The following is a 12,516-nucleotide window of genomic DNA, read 5'->3' on the forward strand; positions in this document are numbered from 1 at the left end:
TTTTGGGTCGACAGCTTATAAAAACTTATTTCTGTGTTTTTTTTAGCTTGTTTGCTGTACACTTTGTCACATATCAGCTTTTAGACATTGTTCTGTTTTTTGTTATAAGTCCGAAATGACAAGGATGCAGCCTCACGCAATGCAAAGTAAATGGAGATCTCGTTGGATTGTCCCCCCCGGTGTGGGTGTGGCCTAAATACGCTCTGTCTCTATATAAACACACCGCACCTTCTGCCCTCCAGTGCTCCGTCGAGATTACACTACGCTGCGGTGCTCATGAAGACTGATACGGTTATTTATGTAGGCTATTGTAACGTCACATCAGCAGAAAGTGGACGGAGATACGGATCTCAACTTTTTATGAATGCTTTGCTTTTCCTTGGAGTTGCGGCAGATGAAAACACGCTGATCTATTCTACACAATGATTACACGTGAATGTGCAATTCTTGGACTTGTTAAACTTTTGCCTCCAGAAATGTTTGATGAGGTAGGTCGGTGCTTAAAAAGTTAAAAAATGTCTTAAGTCAGTGTCAATTTTATTTGTCAAATGCAGTTTTGCCTTTACATTATATCAAATAAATAGCTGATAAGAATGCACATATTTCTTAAAGAAATAATCCTGTTAATTCTATTTGTCTCTTTTGTTTCTTTAGATTAGAGGCAGAATGTGTCTTCAACCATGTGCTCCGTTGTGTACCTAATAATAAGCCAAAACCCAGGGAGGTTGAAATGTAGGTAGCCACTCAGAGCACCCCATCTCTTCCTAGGCCTGATGACACATCTGGTGCTGAGGGGGAGCTGGATATTTGATATGAGGAGAGATTTACTCCACTATTCCATGCGTTTCACTTCATTATCTCTGTATCTGCTGATCATGTTGACAAGACAGATCAAGTGTCAACCAGCATGCAGCAAGGAGGGTGTGAAGATAGTGCAAAATATCACAGAGAAGCTGAGCCCAGTGGTACCTTGTTATTAAGTACTTTTTTTTATTTAGGAATTATTGATGGGGATTTCTGTCCTTACTCTGCGTCTAAGGTGTGGTTTCTCTCATGACAGGAAAACGATTGCATGCTGTACACACCAACTCTAGCAGATTTTGAGGTATGTGTTTTTACACACTTTCATTAGTTGTCAGTATATGAATGTCCTGCCAAAAAACAAAAATCTTTTACAGGTCTGTTGCCTGAAGGGACATTTGAATCTTTGTCCTGTGATAATAGTAATATATAATCACTCCTCAGATAACTGATCATATAATTGCTTTAGAATTGGAGTCGAGATAGTGTTTGGATACGTTTTATGCTAAACGTATATTGGATAGCATTGCATTGCATGCTGATGCAAGCAACAACACTGAATTTCTGGGCTCGTAGATTTTTTGTGAGCAACAGCTGGGTCATTTTCATCCTTTGTTTATTCTTTTGTCGATCTTTGGTTTACACAAGATTTGCAGTAGAAAACATTCCTGTAAGCTGATTTATTTCTGAAGACTTTGTGTCAGCACCATTTGGAGATGTTGTGTAATTTGTTTGTATTAAATGCATACAGGCTGTATTGCATCGTGTCAAACATTGGCCATTTGTCGCAAAGCCCGCCCATTTATGAGCTCATCCAATGAATAGCAAAGCCGGCTGTCACAAATACAGCCATTTAAAAGGCACCTATTATGGTTTGGACATAAATGTGTGTGTGAGCACAATCACCCTATAAATGATAAAATCCACCCGATGCTTTTAAAAAAAAATCCCCATACATCATAAGCACTGTCTCAGAACGAGACGTTCACTATGCTCAGGCCCCGCCCACGACTATTGACAGACACTGTCGTAGCATAGACCCCGCCCTGAGCGAGATGTACACAGTCTGCCGTTGTTCCAGCTATGGTATTTTTCTGTGGTGTATATAATAAATGTTGTGAAATAATTGACTAACAGAGTACTAACATATTGACCAATTTAGGGCTGTCAAAAGATTAATCGCGATTAATCGCATCCAAAATAAAAGTTTGTGTTTACATAATATATGTGTGTGTACTCTGTTAATTATTATTTATATATAAATACACACACAAGCATGTATATATTTAAGAAAAAAATATTTTTTATATATAAAACATTTATATTTATATAGATTATATAAATGTATATACATGCAAATATTTCTTAAATATATACATGAACCAATTAAATTAAAGTAGGCATTCACTGAAGCTGCAACGCTTCAGTAAACGGTGCGAGATGTAAGTAGCTAAACTAAACATTTCGTATTTGACGGCAGTTTTAGGGTAGAAATGTTAATCAACCAACAAAAATAATCAGGCAAACTACAATACAATTTTGCTATTTTGAATTAAAAAAGGACATTAATGCGTTTAAAGCCGATTTCATCCAATTAGGCATAAGGTCACAAATGTGTACATATTGTGAATTAATTTACCTAGCATTCGTAGCTTCAGTAAATTAACTTATCTAAGAAAATGCTTAAAGGTCCCATGGCGTGGAATTTTTTAATTGTGTACTTATATTGTTAGTATGGTTTTTACATCATAAAATGTCACAATTTAGGAATAAAAGGCATTTTTCTATCCTGATTCTAGCCCTCTGGCTTGAACGCTCTGTTTGAAGGGCATGTCTGCTGTGAAACTTCAGTGAAAACGCCCACTGTTGTGATTGGCTGACATCTTTGCATTTGAAATGAGTAATAGATTTCGTGGCGGAGGGGGCGTGGTTTAGCGGGGTCTGCAAGCCCTGCCAGAGAGAGACGGACTGGGTAGTGGGCACTCGTGGACCAGAGAGACGAAGAGCTGGAGAAAGATTGCTGAGAAAGTTATTTTGTACTGAGTTGTTGAGAGCGCTGTGAGCGCAAGTTTAATTTGTTTGTATCTGAGAGTTCTGAATAAACATGAGTCCCAGTCACGCCGACCCTGTCTTCCTCCTTATTCTACAAACTTTGTAACATGTGGAACCCCTCTCGCTCTTTTTTTTTTTTATTGTTTTTTTAAGGTTTTTTTTTTACCATTACCGCTGTCGAGATGAACGAATCGTCAAAGTGTTGATTATAGCATTATTTTTAGATCTTTTCCCATCGCATTAAAGGCTGCAGTGATGAGCATTGAGTAGACAGACAGTCTGTTGAATGCAGTGATCTCGTCATTGCAGTGCTATTTCTCTCACAAAATGCTTTGACCACAACTAACAGCAAACACGACATCGACATGAAGCCACCTGGGGACCATATACAGGCAAGGGGAACTCATATTAATGTTAAAAAACCTCATAAAGTGACATTTTCATGTCATGGGACCTTTCATAAAATATAGGCTAAATATCAGTTGACCCTATATTTACTTTCTTCACTGACACAGACGAAAATGAAAAGACTATCGGTCAAAGCTCAGCTTTAGGAGGGTAAGAGTCACGGCAAGAGAAGGAGACTGAGAGAAAAAGAGAGTGATGGAAATGAGGAGAGGGCAGGTATGACAAATAATCTACTGCCCACTAGCATGGTTCCCTTTCGATACCTCACTCGTACTGCGTCGCTAGACGCTGTGGGGAAAACTCCTTTTTCTCAGAATACTGAAGCTTTTATGGTCATGCAGTGAAACTGCACGGCCATTGGTTCAGGACAAGTTGTCTATGGTCCTGAGGGTCCTCAGGGGTCCCCATTCGAACCTCTCCAGTCTGCTGACTTACGGCCTTTCTCTCTCTAAAATCCACCCTTCTGCTAGCTCTAGCATCGGTTAAGCAAGTCAAAGACTTGCAGGTGCTCTCAGTGAGCGCTTCCTACCTCGAATTTGGGCATAATGACTGCAAGGTCATCCTCAAGCCAAGACACGGCTACATACCTAAAGTGCTCTCCATTCAGTTCAGAACACGGGTCATTACACTCTCCTCTCTTCCCCCGTCAGGGGATGAAGGAGATTTATATTTGCTCTGCCCCATTCAGGCTTTGAGTGCTTCTATTGAGTGCTCCGCCTCATTTAGGCAATCGGAAGCAGAGATTATCCCATTGGATAGTGGATGCAATTGCCCTAGCCTACTCATTGGGCCTAAATTGGTGTCTAGCGACGCAGTATAAGTGAAGTATCGAAAGGGAACTCCAGTTTCAACTGAACACCGCTACTGACAGTTTCTGATTTCTTTTAGTTAGGTGAGATCTTGAAGCTCGGCCCTCTTCTCGAAAGGGGGCTGGAGACACCAGCTCATTTGCATTTAAAGGGATACACACAAAAATACACGTTTTTGCTCACCCCCCAAAAGTGGCAATTTGAACATGCTGTAAAAATGATCTGTGGGGTATTTTGAGCTAAAACTTTACATACACACTCTAGGGACATCAGAGACTTATTTTGCATATTGTAAAAAGGGGCATAATAGGTGCCATTTAAAGCCCGGCAATATCCAATCAATAATCTGATGCTTTTTATAAAGTAAATAATGCTCATGCTGCTCTCATAGACCTTGCAAAACCATTTTTTGCCGATTCGAATGTGGTTAGTTTTTGTAGTCTGAACATTCAGTCTTTAAGCAGCATCGCTGCTACAGGCTATTAATCGTTGTGTCTTCTCCTTTAGCAGAACTGCTCCAGCTCCACGCTTGCGTGTTTTGCATTGGAACTGAGAGTTTTGTTTGTTGAAATCCAGAGTGTTCCCAATGTGTATCAGAAGCTAATTAGGATTCTCAACAACCTGAATAAACATGAAAAGGTGAGTTCAATATCTACAAGTCATCTAGGATGATACAATAATCTGATCATCTACAGTGGGGAGAACAAGTATTTGATACACTGCCGATTTTGCAGGTTTGCCCACTTACAAAGCATGTAATAGTCTGTAAATTTTATCATAGGTACTCTTCAACTGTGAGTGGAGGGATCTAAAACTTACACAGCTCTCTAGTCTTGGCCATTGTGGAGAGGTTGGAGTCTGTTTGATTGAGTGTGTGGACAGGTGTCTTTTATACAGGTAACAAGTTCAAACAGGTGCAGTTAATACAGGTGATGAGTGGAGAACAGGAGGGCTTCTTAAAGAAAAACTAACAGGTCTGTGAGAGCCGGAATTCTTACTGGTTGGTAGGTGATCAAATACTTATGTCATGCAATAAAATGGAAATTCATTATTTAAAAATCATGTGATTTTCTGGGTTTTTTTTTTTTATTCCGTCTCTCACAGTTGAAGAGAGTGTGCTTTGTAAGTAGGAAATCCTGCAAAATCGGCAGTGTATCAAATACTTGTTCTCCCCATTGTATTATTAGAGAAGTGGCTGTATAATTCTGAGGTCTGTGTTCAGCTCATGTAATTGTTAGTGGCTTTGTAATCAAGATATTAGTTCATAACAGATAACCTTTAATATAATAAAAGATGGTATGCAGGGTTTGAAATAAATTTTTTACTCACCAGCCAATTTGGCTACTTAAGTTACCGGCCATTTTGAACTTCTACTAGCCAAAACAAAAATATCAGAATCCTATGGGTGACGTCACGGACACTACGTCCATATTTTGTACTGTCTATGGTTGAAAGTTATATTATAATGCTACTCTGCGTTTGCTCGGCGGCTACTATGAGACACTTAGATAAGATGGATCGATATTACGCACGACTGTACAAAGTGGAATCAATGATTTCTAATTAAGAAAAAAACAATGCATCAAGAAGAAAAGGACAATCTATATTATTATTTCTGTACATGAAGCATAGACTTTATTCATGCCACAAAAACAAACTGAAAAATGCACGATACACAATCTTCCAGACTAGTCAGTACGTACACAGTTCTTTCACAAATCTTCTTATTTTAATGGAAAACATTGCGAGTGATGTTTTGGCACGGGCTATGACTTTGAACAGCCGAGTCTCGTAGTTGGGCGCCGGTGTGAGTACGGTCAAAAGTATATGTTCAGGCTCCTCTTAGGGAGAAGGCCTCTGATAGCGATGACATGCAAAGCAATACATGATTTAGCCAAATTGGCTAGTGAGTTGATATGCTTTACCCGCCGCGGTAATACTTGTAATGGCCGTACACATACTGTATACAGTTACTGTGTATATATATAAGTGACAGGGAAAAATTTCCCCACATATGCAAAAAATGCAAGTTACTTTGAAGTAAATACTTATTTACAATATACTATTCTTTGTTATTCAACAGCTATTGAACAAATATTAATTTAATCACAGCCAACCAAACTTGAATTCAGTTAAATGTTTTGAATAGCACTTCTCATAATGCACAACATATTGATCCAAAGACGGTGGCAAGGGAAGAAAGGAAGAAATCCTGAGAGGAATCAAAACTCTGTGATGGAATCCCACTTTCTCGGGTTGACGCATTTAAAGTCGCCATGAAATCAAAATTGACCATTCTTGTAATTTGTAAACAGTATGTAATGTTGTTTTTATTATAAATTATAAATATCTGTGCACTTATGTGTCTGATTTCAACAGTATTTCTCAGAAATCACTTTCTGCACCTTTTAAACCAATTTATTTAAAGCATATATGCATGCATTTATACATCCACAAATGTTTCACCAGATTTAATGCTTTAAGTCCTTAAAGGCACAATATGCATAATATCCATAAACCTTTTAGAACAATTTGATGTATTTTGTTGACTTGTGTACTTGCATTATCCCAAATGTTTCTAAGAATGTTTAAATCCAGAGACATAAGCAATTTTAACCAGCACAACCAGGCCTATCAATAGCCGCGTTTCCATTACCCTTCATAATGTGCAAATTGAAATTATGAATTGAAAATACGCCCAATGGAAACGCACCAATTTCGCAAAAACTTCTAGACTGATCTGCCGGCAATTTGATTTTCGCCCTGCAACTCAGTCTGGAAACCTGTACATTAATTTCAACTGCCTCTGTTACACTTTTGCGGGAACCAATCACAGACTGGCTTATCCACCTGCCGCGCTATTGGCGGGTTTAACACGATGACGGATAGAGAAGGGATGGGTTGTTGCCCGTTGATTGATCACGCCTCTTGTGGTCTGATTGGTTGAAGGTCTATCCAATTGCGTACAGAGTCATTTGAATTATGCTCGTTGATCACACCTCTTGTGTGGTAGAAAATACATAGCAGAGTCCTCAGACCAATGTTCAATCTTAAATTGAGCTTGGTCTGGTGATAGCCAGACAAAACTCCAATATCGCAAAAAAGTTTTTGCAATTCGAAAAAGGGACTGCAAGGGAAACCGTTTTTCGCATTTACAGGTCACCTGGTGTATGTAAAAGTCGATCATTCTTTACAGATGACGGTATGTTTGGACAGAAGACGAGACAGTCCTTTGTTAAACTCATAAAAGACAAGAAAATTACAGGAATACTGGATTCTAAACAACGAAGAAATGCCACAAATGATCAAGACCTTGAAGCAGATATGAGGGAGAAACACCCACAAACACCTCATACGTGGCCGCTCCCAAAGGTGCTTTCCTTGCCATAAATGCTTGAATAACACGCCTACATCTCCTTACATTTATAATATCGGCCAGTGCGGTGACTGGGATATACAGTACACTTATCGCGAGAGGAAAAAATACCTTTTAGTCGCATGACATCGGTTAATGGAAACGCTGTCATTTCGCAATAGTTTTTTATCGACATTTAGAAAATATCGCAAACGTTTTGTGCAAATCTGTAATGGAAACGTGGCTAATGACATCATATCCGCGTTACCCTCGATTTTATTCAGTAGAAACCATGGAAACACACTTAGTCTTATTGTTTAAATCTGGTTATCTTGATTTACCGCGAGTACCATATTTTACCATGCCTAATATCGATCTAGCTCACTGCAGTGCGAACAAGTGTCTCATAGTAGCCTCCGAGCAAACGCAGAGAAGCATTATAACATAACTTTCAACACACTCAATGTATCTACTATGGTAAAGCAGCGCTGCGTTACCCCACCTACACGAGAAGAAGAAGCGGAAGCGCTCGTCTGTCATAATAAAAGCTCCACTGCTCTCGAGCCGTGTGTCGCGCTTGTCTCACATTAGCAATCGCTCCAGCGGCCTCGTTCCGCTCCAACGGCTTTCAGCCCCACCCAAATCTTTAATACATTTGCTCATCCATGAATATGATTTCTACCCGAGTCCTGTCGGATTCTTTTCCAACGTCTGTAGAGGTGAAGACAACAACCCCCATGAAATCAAGGCATCATCAAACTGCACCTTTGTTTTGAATAGGCGACCTTTAGCGGCATAAAATACATATTGTGTCTTTAATTGTCTTTAAACAAAAATAAAAAAAAAATTCATGAGATTTACACAAGACACTAAAAATAAAATAAAATAGATACCAAAAATGTCAAGTAAAAGTATTTGTTTCTTCTATTCGCACTGGCCTGCACCCAGACGTAATGATGTTGTGTGGCACATTACGCACTCGAAATAAGCTGTCACGCAACTGAAATTGCAAACATTTTTTCCACTGAATAGTTCATGTAAGTTCAAACGTTCTAGCCTGCTTGCATGTTAGGCAGCTATTTTAAGTGACAGTGACATGACGTAAAGTACATGTCACAAGTACAGTAACTCGTACTCTGAATTTGTCCTCTGCATTTAACCCATTCAAGTTCATGCGCGCGCACACCACACACGCCACACACACACACACACACACACACACACCAAACCGTGGACAGCCATTTTCACTGAGGCACCAAGCGTGATTGGGGGTTAGGTGCCTTGCTCAAGGGCACCTCAAGTCCTTTCCGAACCCGCTGAATCGCTAACCATTAGGCCATGACTGCCCTAAATGTATCACTGCTTATGTTTTCTATTTGTTTTTACAAAGGGTTGAGTCTAAATTATTTCCTGTGACCATAAAGATTTAAGCTTTAAATAACTAAGCTTTAAATAACTAGGGTTTTTCCTGCAATTAACGGCTGCGCTTGTGATCGGGTTCATGCTAACTGAGGGAGAGAACCCAAACTGAGCACTGTCTAGCTCTTTCTCCCCCACACATATGAAACAAAATCAACTGAACTGACACAATGGTAAAAGTTTGGAACACCGAATACATGTGTGCTCACTCCATTGCTTACGTTGCATGAGTGCCCACTATTGGCAGAAAAATCTTTTGCAATGGACTAAACTGGAACGTCCTAAGCCATTGATCACTTGAATCCACTATGGAGTTGATTTATTAATTATTATTTTTCCTTATTAAATTGTTTAATGTAGCCTTCTCAATGTATATAGGTGTGTTTGAGTTGTTTTTAATGTTTTTAAAAAAATAATTAATATATCATAGTTATTTGTGGTAGGCTCGGTCAAAATCAAGGGAGTGAAGGAATGTCCATATAAACTTCCCTCGTCCACTTCACGAAGTGAAACGCACTTTAAAATAGCAGCAGGGATTCCCCACAGGGGAAGTTCGCAAGTAGGGTTCGCAAGTGCGTGACTAAAAGTGGAGTGGAACGCAGCCAATGTCTGTCAGCCACCATTGAAGACCATTTTGACCCAGGAAAAGGCCACCCATAATACAAACAAGGATAATAAACTTAGGTGTTGGTTCCACAAAGCCTTGCCAAAAAGTAAAGAAGAAAATATTTAAGTTGTAAATAAAACTAGGGTGCTATGGTGTTATGCAGTTGCTAGGTTGTTCTGGGTGGTTTCTTAATTGTCATAAAAGTTTTGTCCAAAAAACAAACCTGAAAATAACCTGGAAAATGTTTTCATGAGATTCACACAGATTCCACTGCTGAGCACTAATCTTTTTACATAATACCCTATTAAGTTACAGGACAAAATGGACCCATGCCCAGACTGTGAACTCTACCAAGAAAAAAAAGCAAAGACTTTTTTGGAAAGCTTACTAAACATTTTACAATGGATGAATACTAAATGCTGATGTTACGCTCCAAAGGAACGTCAAGAGACATTTAGAGAACTTCATGCAAAAACTTGATCTGAAGGAGCAGCTCTGTGGATCCCTGAAGCAGTTCTGGAGAAGTTTCTGAGTGGCGAAACGGGCAGCATACGCTAAGCTACGCACATATCCATCTGTATACGAACATGCAAAGATATATTTTTCTTAAATAAATTACTTTTATGGAATATTTGCTACAGTAGTCTGCTTTGACAACAAGTTACCTCTAAGTCTAAATCCATGACCATGTGTTTGTTGATCATTTACTCGACTATAAATTATTGCTGGGAGGCTAATTATGCAGTTGGTTGGTTTGAGAATTAGTATATTCTTATGAACAAAACTAATGACCGTTACCTTAACTAATATAGTTTAATGCAGTGGTTCTCAAATGGGGGTACGCGTACCCCTGGGGGTACGTGAAGGCACTCCAGGGGGTACGTGAGATTTTAAAATATAGCCTACATATATTTAAAAAGTAGCATCAGTGCAAAAATCTTTTAAAAATAATGATTTAATAAATATTTCAGGAAAATATAAGTATAAGTCCATAAAATGAATTTTATATTCAGTAGGCCATTCAATTTCATTATCCTAAAAACCCAGAGTCTCCCCCCATACCAGGATGGTTTAACCCAACCTGTCATATGCCACCTGGCATCACCTGTCAATCACTTGGATCAACGATAGGGTGACCACGTCCCCGTTTCCCGGGGACAGTCCCGGTTTTGTAATGTTCTGTTCCCGACTGGAGTTGTCCCCGGAAATGTCCCCGTTTTACAGCTCGTTGCAAACAACCCGCAGATATATTGGAAAAAAGCGCCCAACCAACATACAGCTGCTATACGCTGACTCTACTTGGTCGCGCGATTGCCGCGCCGCTACTACTTCATGAAGAACGTACCGAGTCGAGAGCAGACAGAGCGCCATTATCGTCAAATATCACAAGAAACCTCGTTTTCGCTTTCAAGGTAGTAACATACTAACTATTCGTTTTTAATTTAAAGTAATATTTTATGTGCTTTATAAATGGTAAATGGACTGCATTTATATAGCGCTTTTAACAGACCTACGGCCATCCAAAGCGCTTTACATTTGCCTCACATTCACCCATTCATACACTCATTCATACACCGAGGGCAGTGTCAGCCATGCAAGGCGCCATCCAGCTCGTCGGGAGCAGCTGGGGTTAGGTCAGCTTGCTCATGGACACCTCGACACTTGGTCAGGTGGAACCGGGGATCGAACCACCAACCTTCCGGTTTGTAGACAACCTACATAAACCACTGAGCCACTGCCGCCCCACGGCATATAACAGAGCCTCAACAAGGTGCGGGAATGTTTTGTCCCCAAAAGTCCCCGCAGTCACAACGCAGTGATTACCACACATCTGAACTATAACTTCAATATAAAAACCTTAACCCTAACCCCAAACAATTACACTTGCAACCAATACATGTGCAGAATACATACTTTCTGCTTAAAATAATCCTAAAATGCTAAATAACAAGACCAATTAAGGACAGGAAGAATTATTTTCAAGCATAAACGTAACAAAACTTTTGAAGTAAAAAAAAGTAATTTATGTAGTATAACTTAAATACAATTATAAAATGTTATAATATTTGTTGAATAGTTTTATTGATCATATTTATGTTTTATTTTTGTAATGTGTTTTTGTTAAGTCATGTTACAATATTGTTTTTAACTGCTTAGACTATTTACAATGGTTAGCTTACCAATAACTGTTTTCATTGTTTGTTTGTTTTTTTTATTGTATGAAATCCAGACCAAAAATCCTAATAATCAAAATAAATCATACTTATTAATGTTAATAATAATATACTAATATAATAAACAAATATTTCACAGGGGGTACATCACTGAAAAAAGGTTGAGAACCACTGGTTTAATGTATATTAATAGAAGATTTAAGTAGTTCACAGTTACTAAAAGCATGAGTCAGGGCCATAAAATGTGATAAGACAAGTTCATTGAACACATGTTGACCTTTTGTTACATGCCATTGTTGAGTCATTATAATATAGCCAATAAGGAGTGTTGGGAGTAACTAGTTACTGGTTAAATTAGTTACTAATGAATGGTTACAAAGAGGGTTAAATCTGAATATTTACTGTAAAAAGCTATGTTGAATAATATTTGTTGCTTTGCATGTTTTTGTGTGCATGATGCCTCCTGCCATTTAAAGGCCGTTTAGTAAATCGATGCTATTCTGATGCTTTTGATTGCCTCTTTTGTTTGAATTTGCAGCGTCTGCCAATAACATCAATCCACATTGCCGCTCAAAGCTTTAGGCTACAACCTGTCTGAGAGTGGCCAATAGTCAAGTGATAAATGCGTTCCAGTGCTGGAAATGAAAAAAAAATCATTTCACTCAGAAATCTGTATTTAAACAAAACAATCTCGAAGTAAAAAAGGTGAAAAAGTCCCCACAGTACATTGCATGGTTTATTTGATAATCGGCAGTTCGGCCATGATGTTCACATCACAAAAGTACACACATGCATAATGAAACCGAGAATATGCAGAACATCTAAAAAGTTTCAAGTTTAATTTACTGCAATTTGACCTTTACAGATGGTCTATAACTTTGCAGAGAACAA

General features: G+C 38.8%; 1 protein-coding gene across 2 annotated transcripts; it reads left to right on the forward strand.

Moving 5' to 3' along the window:
• Positions 1 to 240: 240 nt before the first annotated feature.
• Positions 241 to 10,078, forward strand: il15l (interleukin 15, like). Of its 2 annotated transcripts, none has more exons than XM_079823609.1 (5): positions 241 to 488; positions 655 to 965; positions 1,061 to 1,105; positions 4,578 to 4,709; positions 9,761 to 10,078. In XM_079823609.1, exons 2-5 carry the CDS (start codon positions 774 to 776, stop codon positions 9,872 to 9,874), a joined length of 483 nt encoding a protein of 160 aa, XP_079679735.1. In that variant the 5' UTR covers positions 241 to 488; positions 655 to 773; the 3' UTR covers positions 9,875 to 10,078. The 2 variants fall into 2 exon arrangements, with proteins under 2 accessions (XP_079679735.1, XP_079679736.1); XM_079823610.1 differs by having other exon boundaries at positions 4,581 to 4,709.
• The last annotated feature ends 2,438 nt before the right edge of the window (positions 10,079 to 12,516 follow it).

Source organism: Gobio gobio, assembly GCF_949357685.1.
Source record: "Gobio gobio genome assembly, chromosome: 8".
Taxonomy (NCBI): Eukaryota; Metazoa; Chordata; class Actinopteri; order Cypriniformes; family Gobionidae; genus Gobio; species Gobio gobio.

Excerpts from the sequence above, each read along its gene's own strand:
- il15l (XM_079823609.1), top strand. The coding sequence starts at position 774 with ATGACACATCTGGTGCTGAGGGGGAGCTGGATATTTGATATGAGGAGA. Across the intron at positions 1,106-4,577 it reads CAACTCTAGCAGATTTTGAG|CAGAACTGCTCCAGCTCCAC; the intron begins GTATGTGTTTTT and ends CTTCTCCTTTAG. Across the intron at positions 4,710-9,760 it reads ACCTGAATAAACATGAAAAG|TTACAGGACAAAATGGACCC; the intron begins GTGAGTTCAATA and ends TACCCTATTAAG.